Below are 15,793 nucleotides of genomic sequence, written 5' to 3' on the forward strand. Positions count from 1 at the left end.
AATCAAAATCTACAAAGTAACTAGTAACTAAAGTTTTCAAATAATTGTAGTGGAGTAAAAGTACAATATCTTCCTCTGAGATGTAGTGGAGTAGAAGTAAAAGTACTGAAAATTGGAAATACTCCGGTAAAGTAAAAAATACCTCAAAATTGTACTTAACTACAGAACTTGAGTAAATGTACTTAGTTACTTTACACCACTGGCATCAGGTGGTGTGCCTCACACTTTGAAAACTCCTGATCTATATCTATATATTGTATAGTATGCAGCACATATCACATACCCAGCCTTTATTTGCCCTGGGTGGTGAGGGCAGCGATAAGGGGACGGAGAAGGTGATAAGTGCCATCAGTCAGCACAATCTAAAACGCCACCACACCAAGTGTCACCATGAGTGACCTCCCTGCAAATCCCATCGTCTTAGACTAAACAAGGCTATGGGAATGAGATAAACCAGGGCTTTCCAAACCTTTCTATGCCAAGGACCCTTAATAGCCATAACCTCTGGCTGCGGACCCCCTACTATGGCACACACACTCTGAGGCTAGCATCTTACCTCGACAGTGATGTTGGTGTAGAGCTGTGCAGATGTGTACCACAACGTCTCCACCCTGACAGATAGAGACACAACAATGTAAGAAGATGAAGAATGGACTACTTTGAATACGCCAGATGTTCTCCACCTACATTTTCATGATGTAAATTAACTATATTTCATTGATCGTGAACACAGAATCCAATTTGTATATCTCCCAAGCAGTCCAATTAAATCGTTTTCCCTCATGGAAACAGATACATTTGCGTTTCATAAAACTCTGTTGACTTCATATTTGCATGTTTAGGACATGTTGCAGAGTGATGACATTTTTTATAGAGCATTGATATTGGAAAGAGAGGGATGATATTTTGTATATTGGTGCATATAAGTGGCCGAGTGAGAGGGACTCACCAGGTGGTTCCCTTGTAAGTCCAACGGACGGTATCCTGGAAGAGGGTGATAAAAGCAAAAAGGCATAATCAAATTATGAACGCAATAAAACAAAACAAAAAAACTGAAATCATACACACATAGGGTTATGAATTTATCATCACAAACCTTCCCTTCATACTCACTTCCCTAGACTCCCTGAACAAACAGGCACACGGGAGTTAAGTATGAAAATGATAGCTTGGTCAAACAGTGCTGAAGGAGAGCAAATATAGTATGGCCACAAGATGTTAAATATAGGGGGACTGAAATAGGGGGATTAATAATTAACTGGCAATAATATTTGGCCAAATAAAACTGATCAATTAAACTATTAGATTTTCTTGTGTTTTATTAATTAAAATTAGTTTTAATATAAAAATGGCAACATTGTGCTGATTGTATTATTTGAACTAGGAACATCGTGTTTGTTATTGCACGTGAAAGTGCTAAATGTTATACATTAGCAAAATCCAAGTTATTTGCCTTTGTTCATTTGCTAAAAGGGAGACTTTGACACCCTTTTCACTGTGCAATCAAGACAATAGGGAGACTATTTTGGATCATCAATGCTTTATCTAAGGAGCAACTATTGAAGGCATTTGGAGTTACATCATGGCAACTACACAACCTAATACTCTACCTAAGTGTAAGTGTTCTGCTTCAACTACATTCACGCCTGTCCGGTGTCCCTGTCCCTGTCGGGACTTATCATATAATATAGGTGAAAAAAATGAAAGAAAGAATAAAATAGCAGATCTACAGCCTTACAACACAGTCTGTAATTTTTTGCAATTTTTGAAATAGGGCTTAAGGGCACGCTCACACGGAAGTTTAATTCCATCTATGAGGGTGGATTCTGCCAATGCTTTTCAATGGGAATGGCGTGGTTTGATGGTCTTGCGCATCTTTCCGGGTGTCGCGCACACCTTGCGTTTATGCACTCTTTAAAAACATTTTTTTTAATTTTCATCCCATGATTTTGTAACCCCATATTTTACACCCAGTGCCAATTGTCTATAATCCTGGGCACTACCTTCCCGCTGCCAACCTAGGGAGGCCATGGCTGAGCTCATGCCTCCTTCAATGCATGGCATGAGAGCCAACTGACCTTCTTGTCACCTGACAGGGGAGAGTTTCCCTGGTTGGACGTAGCGCGTGGAAGGAACACGTTATTCCAACCAGTTCCTTTCCCCTCCATCAGGTGCCCCGGCTGGCCAGGGGGAGGCAGTATAGTGACCAGGATTATTGCATGTTTTTGTGAGGGTACCTACCCTAGGGAACACGGGGAGAACATGCAAACTCCACACGGCGTCCCCTGCGGGAATCGAATCCAGGACCTTCTAGCTGTGAGGCGACAACGCTAATGCGTTTATGCAGTCTATAAGCCATGTCTATTTGAAGCAGATAAATGCTCGAGTCAGATGCTGCTTTTCCCCCTCTGTCCAATCGGGTGAGTCGAAGGCGGATTCATCAGCTCATCCAGTCCTATATCATTTGACTATGTGAGAATTTCACATGACTGTGTGTGTGTGTGTGTCTGTGTGTGTGTGTGTGTGTGTGTGTGTGTGTGTGTGTGTGTGTGTGTGTGTGTGTGTGTGTGTGTGTGTGTGTGTGTGTGTGTGTGTGTGTGTGTGTGTGTGTGTGTGTGTGTGTGTGTGTGTGTGTGTGTGTGTGTGTGTGTGTGTGTGTTTCGGTCTCTGGTTATTTGGACAGAATGCACTGCAAGCTACTCCGCTTTTTAGAATGCGCTAGCTGGCTGCAAAAAACAGTCGGCCGCGCACAACCTGAGTTCATCAGCCGGCAGACATAGTTTGGTGTGACCGTGCCCTAAGGCTGCACTATGTAACTTTCCTCTTCTACCCTGGATTGAACCCGGTTTCCTGCGCAAGCGCTGACATTTTTACCATTGAGCTAATAGAGCCCGAGGGGATAAATTTAATCTTGACCATCAGGTCACAATTTGTGTCACAATTCGTGTCAGATCCTGTGTCTAGTTGAGACGTGACCTTTGACACGATCTAAATATCAAAATAGAAGAGCAGGGAAACTAAATACAAGCACCCCAATTGTATAAGTTATATTGTAGTAACATACTCTACCATACAGATTGGACAAAATTATATCTGATTTATTTATTATTATTAATTAAGTCACATAGTGCCGCTTTACTGTAAATGGTTAATACCTGTTGAGCTACACAGGGCCAGTAGAGATACACAGGGCCAGTAGACAGTGTTCCTACTCTCAGAAGAAGCATTTAAGCAATCAATAAGCTTAGCTCACACACACACACTCACCAGTTTATTAGGGTAGTGTAGAAGAACAGGCTGGACGGGAACGCCGGCAAGAAAGGCACCTGGACAAGGACAAAAGAATGGAGACAGGCAGGATGAGATGTCACCATCACACTACGCCTTGAGGGCTATTTATAAACAGCAATCCATGTTAGAAATGAACCATATGGGAAACATTTAGGTTTGGTGAGAGAGAGCAGACATGTTGATGACAGTTATTATCATAATGGCACCTGGCACTTTCCCCAGAGACAGAAGGGGGTGTTAGAAATGGGACACAAAATGAAGATAAAATTAAAGAACACACTGCTCAAATGGAGACGAGGGGAATTAATCAATCAGAATGCAGACAGTCACACCCTTCTACTCGAGGAACTACAGAGCATGCCAGTCATGTCTAAGAGATTTAGACCAGCAGCAGAGCTTGACTCATGTGTGAAGTCACATGACATACTGTAGATGAGTTTCATCTCAGGGATATATCCAGCAGTAGATCAATTGTGACTTGTGAGTATAGTATTGAAGACACCAAAATCATCACTCACACTTTTATTTCTTCATGCCTCGACTATTGCAATGATGTTTTAACATGTCTTAACCAAAGAACACCCGCTCAGTGGCCTTGTGGTTAGAGTGTGCCCTGAGACTGGGAAGTTGAGCTTCGATCCCCGGCCGGGTCATGCCAAAAACTCTGAAAATGGCACCCAATGCCTGCCTGGCACTCAGCATCAAGGGCTGCATCGAGTCATGTCCAGGTGGTGTACTTACTTTACTATTGCAAAGGTTACATATCTGAAAGGACGTATGCAGCTGCCAGGACCCGTCTGAGTTACATTGCTATGTCACGCATCATTTGTTTACACATGAGTGCTCGAGTGTATGTAATAAATATATATATATATATATATATATATATATATATATATATATATATATATATACATATACATATATATATACATATATATATACACATATATACATATACATATATACATATACATATACATATACATATATATACATATACATATACATATATATATATACATACATATATATATATATACATATATACATATACATATATACATATATACATATATACATATATACATATATATATATATATATACATATATATACGTGTGTGTGTGTGTGTGTGTGTGTGTGTGTGTGTGTGTGTGTGTGTGTGTGTGTGTGTGTGTGTGTAGGTATGCATGTCTAACTCACCTGGCTTGAATTTAATCAAACTTCTCCCATTGGTAGTTGTGCCCTCAGGAAACATCAACATCTACACACCAACAGATTGATTGATAAGAGTGTGAGAGAAAAGACAATGTGACTGATGTAAATATAGATATAAATATATCGCAAGATTAACAGGAGAGATTAAGGTGACGATTAAGGTGATGTCGCAGGGAGCGGGGGAAATATTGATACTACAGAGATTGTGATACGATATTTGGATATCGTAATATTGTGATTAGGGTTTGTGTCTGCGTCCAACTGTTCGCCAATAAACAGAACTATAGCAAAGCAATACAATGGCAGAATGTTATCGCCAGAAGCTTGGGCTGACCGAAAGGGACGGACGCTTCAGAGAGTGATGACCGACGAGGAAGAACACAGGGTGCAAAGTGATGCTAAGAGAAACGGTTATTTGTCCTATAAACCCTATATACTTCACTGACCGTGGTCCTCTGGTTAACAAACGTATATACTTGGTCTACAGGTATACTTGGTCCCCTCCTTTTGTCCCTCTACAGACACCAAATCTCTTTACCAAAAATAGCCAATCTACGCATTGCGACGAGTTAACTTGCGAGTGTGTAGATCAGCCATTTCCGGTGAACGATAACCTATTTTTGCAGAGAACAGGGATGCTAGGATTCAGGTAGTTTCGTTTTGCAGTTGCCCCATTCAAGAAGACTTGTATTTTGACCTATCATTTCACAGTTTTCCTGCAAACCTTCCGCAATCAATGATAAACGTGGACCTCCATATCTTACCTGGGGCCAGTAGCCGTTGGAGGTCAGCCTCTCCTTGATCTGCGTGACAGCCTTCTTTCTGGACTCCGGGTCTTTCCTGCTCACGATCACTGCCTGGTTGTACCCCAGCAGAGCTGCAGCGCACACACGCACACACAATTTTGACATTTAGCAGACGCCCTTATCCAGAGCGACAAGTGCGAGATCAGAGCAAGCAGAGTAAGCATGAACCCTAGCCAACAAACAATAAGGTAAATAATAAGAGTGCAAAGAGAACAATGAAGTGCTTCAGAGAAACTAGGACACCAGCAAAACATCAAACCTAGATCTGTCTAAACAACATGCATAGTAAAAACTAGCATCTATCGAAAACAGGTGACACGAATGGATAAAAGCTAAGAGGAGTGCTAGAGGTGGAGTCTGAAGACTCAGCTCTTCAGAACTATCCATGTTAGGCAATGTGCATGCATGAACACAAATATGGGAAAATTCAAGTAATGCACATCTGTGAGATCCCAGTTCCATGTTCTTGTACATGGTTTTAGGTTATGCATTCATTTTATTGTACACACACACACACACACACACAAATCCCCAGGGGGCAATTCGATTTTGGGCATCGTTAGAATAAATACCAAAAATAGAAACGTGCACAGAAGACACAATACCAAAAATAGAAACATGCACAGAGGACACAACTGTAAACAAAAGGAGCTATGTTTAGGATTGATTACAATGAGGGAAATTATCATCCACATGCCAGAGAGACATCTAGGCAACACAGCGGACATGCACACAAAACACACCACAAATGAAAAGCAGACCCAATATTGTCAGAATGCCAGGACAGAGACATTATGTAAGCTGTTTTTTTTTTACTGTAGTGAGAGACAGAAGCTAAGCAGACCAAGCAACAGAGAATGAGAGTGAGTCACTTGTTTATATTGGGGCTTCCTTGCACTTTCTTCATTTAGTTCTCATAGTTTGTGTAATGGCGTGGGCCAGGGGGGGGGGGATATGTAGTCAGCCAGTTGCGGTATGCCACGCCATCCCTTCGACTGCCCGATTATTTTGATTTGACCAAAAATAAAAGATGATGATTGGAGCAAAGCATATCGCCTACTGATCCAAGTCCAACAGCCATCCAATCACAGTCATGGATACGACAAGTATTTGTGACATTTTGGAACTTGAAACTTGATTGAAACTTCACCCCATTTAGCTCAGGACTTGGAGCAGTGTTTTTTAGTTTTTTTTGTGGTGACCAGTAGCTATGTGCCCTTCAATCTCAGACTCATCACTCCAATCTTCCCAAAACCTCCACTTCCCATCTTCCCAGTGCCTGCCATCGACAGGGCGTGTCCTAAATCCATGTCATGTCCCCCTCTCTCACCACAGAGGTCAGGAGGTCAGGAGTTGTGGCGACTGTCATCAGCCTGTGAAAAATGTTTTTTTCCGCACATGTGCAAGGTTAACAACAGCGATGGTGCAGGGGGGACTGGCAGATAGGCATACGTTTTAACTGCACGTGTGCTCCATTTTTCACAGGCTGATGCCTACCAGGGTTCGATTTGTAAAAACAAAAGATACAGAGGGGGGGGGGAGGATTTGACTAAACCACTGAAGCCCTACTGTATATACCATTGTTTGCACAACAAATAGCAAAAATAGCTCATCTACAAGCTCGCAACACATCACAAGGAGACGTGGTGAGCTTGAGCTTAGAGATTTTCTACTTATTCTGTTTTGAATTGAACCCTAACCCGTTTTTATCAAATTGCGATATTAAACATACTGTGCACATCAAACTGTGTACATCTCCCAAAAGGAAACGCATGTTTGTATATTGAAGCATGTGTTTGTTTGTTTAGTCAGTCTGACCACAACAAACATCCCCACCACTGGTGATACAAATAAATGGCACATCTAATGGCCAACTAATGGCCTAATGTTTACCCCCATGTCCCCCAACAAATCGAACCCTGGTGACTCTTTCTAGCCTCCTCGTCACCTAACTGGAAGTACTATAACTCTGTGAGACACGAGAGGTCACCGCTCCTCTCCTCATGCTAGGAGTCGATATGGAGGAGACAAAGCAAGGGAGAGGGGACGAGAGTTGCAGAGCTGCATCACAAAATATTTCACTACTCCTTATACCAGGACGCGAAAAGGAGGAGACATAAAAAAGGAGAACGTGAGAAGGAGGACAAATGAAAATCACTACATGCAAAAAAGGTCAACTTTCATCACCTTTTAGATGTTGATTCCGTGACCCTAAACTGAACATGGAAAATAGTTAATCAATATCATATTTTTCCCTTAACTAATGGCCTATTACCACATCTCACACAACAAGCTAGCATGTCATTTTCAGCGGTGCATATGATTATTGTGAGAGACGTGTTTAAAAGCTTCTCATCCCGTCCTCTACATTTGTCAACACAGCCAGCTTAACCGTCACCATCTACATGTATATCAGCTTCTACTATACTGATCCACCCACCTAAATGCACCCTCACCAGACCAAGATTTTACCTTAGGTTTTGCTAGGCCACCATTATCTGAAATAATGGGATCATCTGAGAGGCCTGACTGGTCTATAACCAGAGAGCAGGTTAGAGATGTATTTGAGAGCTAGACTAGCTAGTCTAATAAATTGTGCGAAGTAACTTGAAATCAATTCCTTATTGTATGGGGAGCCAGTGAAGTGATGTGACCACAACAGGAGTCATGTGTTCAGTGGATAGTAAAGACATTTGGAACAGGTGGAGGGAGGGGCGTTGGAATGCTAATGTGTTACATGTTGGCACATGCAGGAAGTATACACTGCCCAATGATGACAGAAACAAATCCAAAAGTTTTGATTTCGCTCATCTGCGCTGGTTTCACTGTTGTGCAAGTGTGTGGCATAGTCTGACAGCATTTCCGAAAAATGTCAGAGGTAATGCAGGAAAAGAAAAACGCAGTGCCAAACAATGGCCCACACCGCACCCTCAGACATAAGCACACACACGCACACACACACACATGGAATGAAACCCTGGCCTCCTTTAAACGGGCAGACTGGTGTACACTCACATCATGAAAGCAAACTGGGGAAGCACTGCACCCTTCTCAACACACACTCGGTGCAAATGTGGACAAACTGGGACCCCGCCTCGACCAAATGCACCCCACCCCACATAGCGATACCCAGTACCCACAACCCTGCCCCACCCATTCAGGGGTAAAGATCTCAGCCCCCCACCGTATCAGTCCAATGCACACACACACACACACACACACACACACACACACACACACACACACACACACACACACACACACACACACACACACACACACACACACACACACACACACACACACACACACACACACACACACACACACACACACACACGTGGAGTCCAACATTGTTGAACTCGACGCAACAGCATGACAATTTGATTCCTCACTCGCCATGCATCAACCAGTCTCCTTCACCCGCGATGTGGACGCGCATATGTAACCATACCCTAATGCCCAATTTATACTTGCTTGCGCCCGGTGTGGCGCACCAGGCAATAGCCAATCGACAAGCTTGTGACCTTGTAGATTTATTTTTTGCTATTTACCCCGATTTAGTCGTTATGCCAATTAATTCCTCCCTACACACATGTCTGTGTTGTCACTGCTGTTGTATCCTACTGACTCACCTGCCAGTGAGGTGCCCCCATCGGGAGGACTCCCGCCCCAGCACTCCCCGCTGACAGGTGCCGCCTCAGCCCATAGGATTACGTGTAGTGACAAATATCACCCTCCCCCGAACACGGACCAATTGTGTTTGCGTAGACGCTAGACAAATCCGGATGCACCACGGTGGATTCGAACCCTAACCTCTGCGGTGGTAGGCAGGCACGGCGTGTGTGACTAAGTCACCCTCAACTCATCCATCCACTCACTCAGTCCTTCACAAACGTTGTGACCTCTCACCTCCTATGACGGGTATGCCGGTGTTCTCGGACCGGGACACCACGGTGGCCAGCTGCGTGGGACACAGCACCAGCATGTCCAGGAAGCCGCTGTGCGGCGCCACCGCCAGCACGGGGGCGTCCTTCTGGTCCGCGCGCCGCCCTTTGACCCTCACCCACAGGAAGCCCAGGGAGAAGAAGACGGTCCGGCTCAGCAGCCAGACGAACGGGTGGAGCAGCCGGCTGCGCCAGCCCGTGACCGGCCGGGAGCGCGCCTCCTCGGACAGGCCGGCCAATCGCAGGCGGGCCAGGGGCCACAGGATGAGGAAGCAGAGGGACGCGAGGGCGATGCGGAGCGGGAAGAGGATGCTGCCCAGAATGATCACCTGTGGATTTATAGAACATTTTGTTTTTGATTAATTGACTGATGAAATACTTTATCAAGAGTTTGCAAAAAGTACAGAGGTACAGTTATACAATAATGCTAAAAGGATAACACAAAAAGCCCCGAGGGCTTGTTTGCAATTCCAATGAATTGTGTATTCAATTCATCAAGACATATAAAGACATACATTAGTATAGAAGAAATCATCAATAATTGGAGCAGGAAAAGTAAATTACAGCTAGAGGACTTGTCTTTTACCCTGGGTATCACAGACTATATAGTTTTTGTTACTTTCTGTAGGTTAGCAAAGATATTTTTCAATCATTTATTGATTGACAAAACTGCATGACCATATTTGTACACATCTGTCAAAAGGATATAAACACATAAAAGCTCTTGTGCCATTTCCATTGTAGTCCTTTGGAGTGCAAAATGTGAGTGTATTCTGTGTAAACTGAATTCCTTTCATTAGAACCCACCTCTAGAGATAGGCTACTTTAAATCTTTCACGTTATTTGACCTCTCTATACTGCTTTAACCATTGTTATGGTTTCTTTGCAAAGCACGTGGTTTTTCAATGTCAGAGACCCACAACATGGGATCTGCTAGACCATGTGGTTCTCAAACATTTTAATTTCAAGGACCCCCATAACTCTGAGAGTGTAACCAAGTTCCATTTTTACACTCTCGGAGTTACAGACCTGTAAGGGGTCCATTTGGAACCCCTGAAATGAACCCAGAGAGTCCCTGGACACTTTGAGAACCACTGTGCTAAACAGAAGCCCTTTAGGTGACAGCCAGGCAAAAAGATGTATGACTCCAAGGCAAAATGGTTAAAAAATATTCAGCCATGATACAAAAGAGCCAATGTTCCTCCTCTGGACATATATATACAGCTTCTGTGCTCTGAGGGGATTATGCTTCGGCATATGACTGTGTTGCTCACCTTAAAATATCACAGCACATTTTATGTACATGATGAGCAGTGGTGTAAAGTAACTAAGTACTTTTACTTAAGTACTGTACTTAAGTACAATTTTGAGGTACTTTTACTTTAGTATTGCCAATTTTCAATACTTTTACTTCTACTCCAATCCATCTCAGAGGCAAATATTGTACTTCTAACTTCACTACAATTATTTGAAAACTTTAGTTACTTTGTAGATTTTGATTATTATTACAAAACATACACCAACACTTCAGCCCTATATACATTTGGGCCATTTAGCAACGCATTGTGAGTTTGTAGATCTGCTATTTTCAAAAGATTTTTATACATTCTGTCCCATTTCACAAGTTTTCAAATGTATAAAAATCTTTTGAAAATAGCAGATCTACAAACTCACAATGCGTTGCTAAATGGCCCAAATGTATATAGGGCTGAAGTGTTGGTGTAATGAGTACTTTCTACTTTTGGTACTTAACGTACATTTTGATACCAATACTTTTGTACTTTTACTCAATTACATTTTGAATTCTGGACTTTTACTTGTAACAGAGTATTTCTACATTGCAATATTGATACTTTTACTTAAAAGTACTCACCCTGATCCTCTGCGCCCTGGTCAGCTTCACTTGGTGCACAAATGGATGTGGAAACTCTTCAGAGGAGCCATTATACCTCTCCATGGCAATTAATACCCACGCCAAGCGACTATACAATATACTGCTAGTAGTGTTAATTATTAAAAGACAGTCCTCTGTTGTAGAATAATCTAATTAAAAAAGAAATAAAACTCATGCGTAAAATAGTGTGCGTGTTCAAACGGTCTGCTTTATTATTCAAAGTTAAAGGCCTTGTGCTGCAATAAGTGACCAAGAGGCTGCAGCTGTTTGCCTTGGAAGAAGCGACACCCAGAAAAGAAAAAGTAAGGTGATATAAAACTCTATTAAACCCTAATAAAACCTATCCCGAAATATGTGACTAAAAGGTGAGTGGAACAGAAACTAAAGCATGAAATGGTCCACCCATAGTGTCCTACTGTCTTTAATGCCAAACTGACACTGTGCACAAAAGTACGAAGTGTGATTATAAGAGATGAAGTGGAAACTAAAGCAAAACAAATCCGTGTCCCAAAAAGAGCCACCCTGTGTTTGTAGATCCCAAAGTGTCGCTGTGTGAGCACTGTTCAGTGTGCACTACCGTAGTGACAGTGAGTAAAAGCTGAGCTACTTCTTCCACATGGAGATCCCACATGACTCTTCCAGCCCCCTTTAAATACCTGTCCCGCCCCCTGGAAACCCAGCCCACACACGCACGCACGCACGCGCGCGCGCACACACACACACACACACACACACACACACACACACACACACACACACACACACACACACACACACACACACACACACACACACACACACAGGCAAGTCAGACCGGTCCTTAGATTTTTGAGAGAGAGAGAGAGGGAGGGAGAGAGAGAGAGTGAGTGAGTGTCACAGTGTGTGTCTGTCTGTCTGTCTGTCTGTCTGTCTGTCTGTGTGTGTGTGTGTGTGTGTGTGTGTGTGTGTGTGTGTGTGTGTGTGTGTGTGTGTGTGTGTGTGTGTGTGCGTCAGTGTTGTTGTTATCAATATTATTATGACTAATATTACCATTATTATTATTTTATTATGACTACTATTACCATTATTATATTTTTTATTATGACTATTATTACCATTATTATTATTTTTATTTTCATTATGACTATTATTACCATTATTATTATTATTATTATTATTATTATTACTAATATTACCATTATAATTATTATCATAAGAAATGTTAGGGCAACAAAACATCTAGTCCCACCTATGAATGTACTGTATCTATTGATTGTACGCTATCCGGGGGTTTTAACCACATGAATCCAGTCAGCGGCTATTTTCAGCGAAGATGTTTAGTGTGGAGCTAAAATAGGAGGGGGACTAGTACCATAGGGGACTCCAGTAAACTAAGTATAGCCGTGGTTAAATTAGCCACTTAAAACACTTAAACTTGAACTTGAATTGCACTTGGACCGCTTTTGTCTGTCTACACCAGGGGGTTTCAACTGATTGTGAACCAGGGACCAGCACCTTGACCAAGAATCAACCTGGGGACCACTGTTGTGTTGGGTGGGGAAATGTGGGTTAAGAAGATTAGTTAAAGGTGGGTTAGGGTGGCCTTTGAAGATTGCTTGAAATATTCTAGTGGTCAAGAGCTCAAAAAAAGGTTGAGAACCAACCATTGATCTATTCCTCTTACCTTATCCAACCTTCCATATTAAACTCAGGTTAACTGATACTATACTGATTTGTAACATTTATGAGTGAGCAATCACTTGCCATTAAATGACCACATTTCCTAACAAATAATGATGACACCTTCCCTTCTTGAGATTCACTCCCTTTTCTGTGGAATGGCCCATGGATACATTGTTACAAAGGGTAAATTGTATGAAAACTCATCCAAAACTCCACAAGGGACTGTGTTTCATAAATGTCTCTTGAAAGAATCTGTGGACAATGAGCTGATCCTCTTCTGTAGTAAAGCTTGAAATACTTTGGGAATTGAAACACAAGCCTCCTCCAATGACCACTGATAATGTTTTTTAGTTCCACTGTCCTCATATATCACACAAATACCAAATAACTAGGTTTTTCCAAAATAAAACGAAATAAAATGATGAACAAAAACAATCTTCTGAATAGATGATCAGGGACCACAAGAAATACCTTCATGGACCACCAGTGGTCCACGGACCACCAGTTGAAAACCCGCAGATCATAGATAGAATCAGAATCAGAATCAGAATCAGGTTTATTGTCACATCACAGGTTTACAAGGTAAAAAAGTGGGTGAAATTCGTTTTTGTACATCATTCCCATCGCAACGTTAGTTCCATAGAAAGAAGAGTGGGGAGAGAGAAGAAGAAGAGGGGAGGGGGGCAAGTGGGAAGGAGATCGAACAAGAGAACAATAGAGGCCAAACAAGTTATCTACATATTTACAAAGTACCTGAGACAAAGAAACAAACTAAGGTGCCTGAGCATAGCAGCAATGTATGTATACTGTGCATGATATACTTATAGACGTTAAGGTGCTTAGAGAGAAAAAAAAAGCGCAATAAAAAAGAAAAAAAGACAAAAAAAGTTTGTGCATTATACATGGGATTAAGGTGCAAAAGGTCAGTGCGTGTCCACCTGAGGGTGGGACTGACCCTGGTATAATCCGCAAGTAGCTCCATGAGGGAGAGCAACAAAAAAAAAGTAATCTGTGCCTGGTGTGGTCTACAGGTATGTCCGAGGGGGAGCTAAATCCAAAGTCATTTGTCCCTGGTATAATCCACAGGTGTGTTCAGGAAGAGCCAGAAAGTCTGCGACCAGCTGGGCAGTACCACCTATTGTCATGCTGAAGAGGGCTCATGCCTCATTCAGCATTCTGACAGCTTTTTCTTCACGTGTGTGGATAGACATAGATAGGCTATTTTCAAATGGCCGAAATGTAGATAGGGCTGAAGTGGTTAATGTATGTTTTGTGATAATAATAAAAATCTACAAGGTAACCATAGTTTTCAAATAATTGTAGTGGAGTAAAAGTACAATATTTGCCTCTGAGTTGGAGTAGAGGTAAAAGTAACATTGGAAATACTCCAGTAAAGTAAAAATACGTCAAAATTGTACTTAAGTACAGTACTTGAGTAAATGTACTTAGTTACTTTACACCACTGTGTGTGCACTGAATATAACCATGTACCGTATTGCATAACCATTCATATCTGTTCATTCATGACTCATGTGAGGTACAGTACAGTAGATGTTTTGTGACACCTGCTTTACTAGTTTGTCTAGCCTCACATTGTCCATTATGCACACCGCCCTGCCCAGCCCAGGCTGTTGTAAGGGTGACCGGGTGGAGCACGGGGGTGGGGTACTTATGGGGTGGACAGTGACACTGTTTCACTGACACACCTTATCGTTGCTGTTGGGCAGAAACCTCTTATCTCCATATTTTAAACTTGAATCCTGAAAAGTCTCAGTTTTGGACGTACACGTATGAGGTTTCCACCCGACAGAGACGTTATACTGTAAGGTACCATTGATAACAAGACCACAACTCTCTTTCTCTCTCTCGCGCACACACACACACACACACACACACACACACACACACACACACACACACACACACACACACACACACACACACACACACACACACACACACACACACACACACACACACACACGCTTATATAAGCTTACTAGATGTTCAGGCCTGCACATTATTTGCAGCCTGATTTTGCAGCATGTGGTCTCCAAATATGGGCATGTCACATCTGTGACGTAACCCAAGACAAACAATGTTTCCCGAGACAGTTCGCACCTGTTAACATTGAAATGCGAAAGCTACATTGATTGACTGATTGATTGATTGAATATTTTATTTTTTATTTTTGAAGGTACAAGTTAAAATCAATTGGGGCGCCGATGGCCTAGTGGTTGAGGGCCTCAACCACTATAGGCCATCGGCGCCCCATTTGGTTTGATACCTATATCTTGAGAGAGAGAGATATCTTTGTAGCAGGTACGGTACCGCAAACCAAGGGTTTGGTGAGGTGCTGACCTTTGGTAACAATCTTAAAATGGAGGAAAATAGTTGCTCCATATGCATCCATTACTGCTTATGGAGCTGGAGTGTGCGACTTTTCTTTCTCCAAAGGAATCTTTGAACATAATTTTTGGCACATTTTGAAAGCCCTAGTCTACGCCCTCCCCAACAAACCAATTGGTAGGGGATTTCAATGACAAGGGATTTCAGTACAAGGGGAAGTAGGAAATAGGAATGGGCAGAATGTCTAGATAATACGATAATAAGAATATTAAAGCTTTAGATACCAACTTAAATCACAGACTGACATGAGGGAAGATTACGTGAAACTGTTCCTACAGTGCCAGCAGCGAGCATGCCATGGGCATACAGTACAATGGCAAATTCAGGATATGCGGAAAACGGCATTGTTAGGCAACGGTTTGTGTTGTGTGTGACGTAAGACCAGAGGATGTCTGCAAATATATAAGGGATTGTTGAATGGTTCTTCATACAGTAATTGATTTAGAGAGCGGTTACAGTTTGAGATACAAGTAGGAATACAGATACAAAAGCAACACACGCAGAGTTTTTACTAGTTTGATTCTTCATAAGGTTTTATCCAGAATTAGAATTATTTCGCAAGA

At 42.2% G+C, this 15,793-nt stretch overlaps 1 protein-coding gene across 1 annotated transcript in view; it reads right to left on the minus strand.

Moving 5' to 3' along the window:
* lpcat4 (lysophosphatidylcholine acyltransferase 4) overlaps positions 1-11,760 on the minus strand; it is a 57,725-nt gene extending 45,965 nt beyond the window's left edge. The window contains exons 1-7 of the mRNA XM_084042630.1: positions 11,139-11,760; positions 9,231-9,594; positions 5,277-5,389; positions 4,498-4,558; positions 3,268-3,326; positions 950-984; positions 557-611 (exon numbers count right to left, since the gene is read on the minus strand). Coding sequence (XP_083898756.1) covers positions 557-611; positions 950-984; positions 3,268-3,326; positions 4,498-4,558; positions 5,277-5,389; positions 9,231-9,594; positions 11,139-11,222 — 771 coding nt within the window. The 5' untranslated portion in view covers positions 11,223-11,760. The remainder of the gene's footprint in view (positions 1-556; positions 612-949; positions 985-3,267; positions 3,327-4,497; positions 4,559-5,276; positions 5,390-9,230; positions 9,595-11,138) is intronic.
* Between the last annotated feature and the right edge of the window lie 4,033 nt (positions 11,761-15,793).

The sequence above is a fragment of the Gymnoscopelus microlampas genome (assembly GCF_963454915.1).
Source record: "Gymnoscopelus microlampas genome assembly, chromosome: 19".
In the NCBI taxonomy this organism is placed as follows: Eukaryota; Metazoa; Chordata; class Actinopteri; order Myctophiformes; family Myctophidae; genus Gymnoscopelus; species Gymnoscopelus microlampas.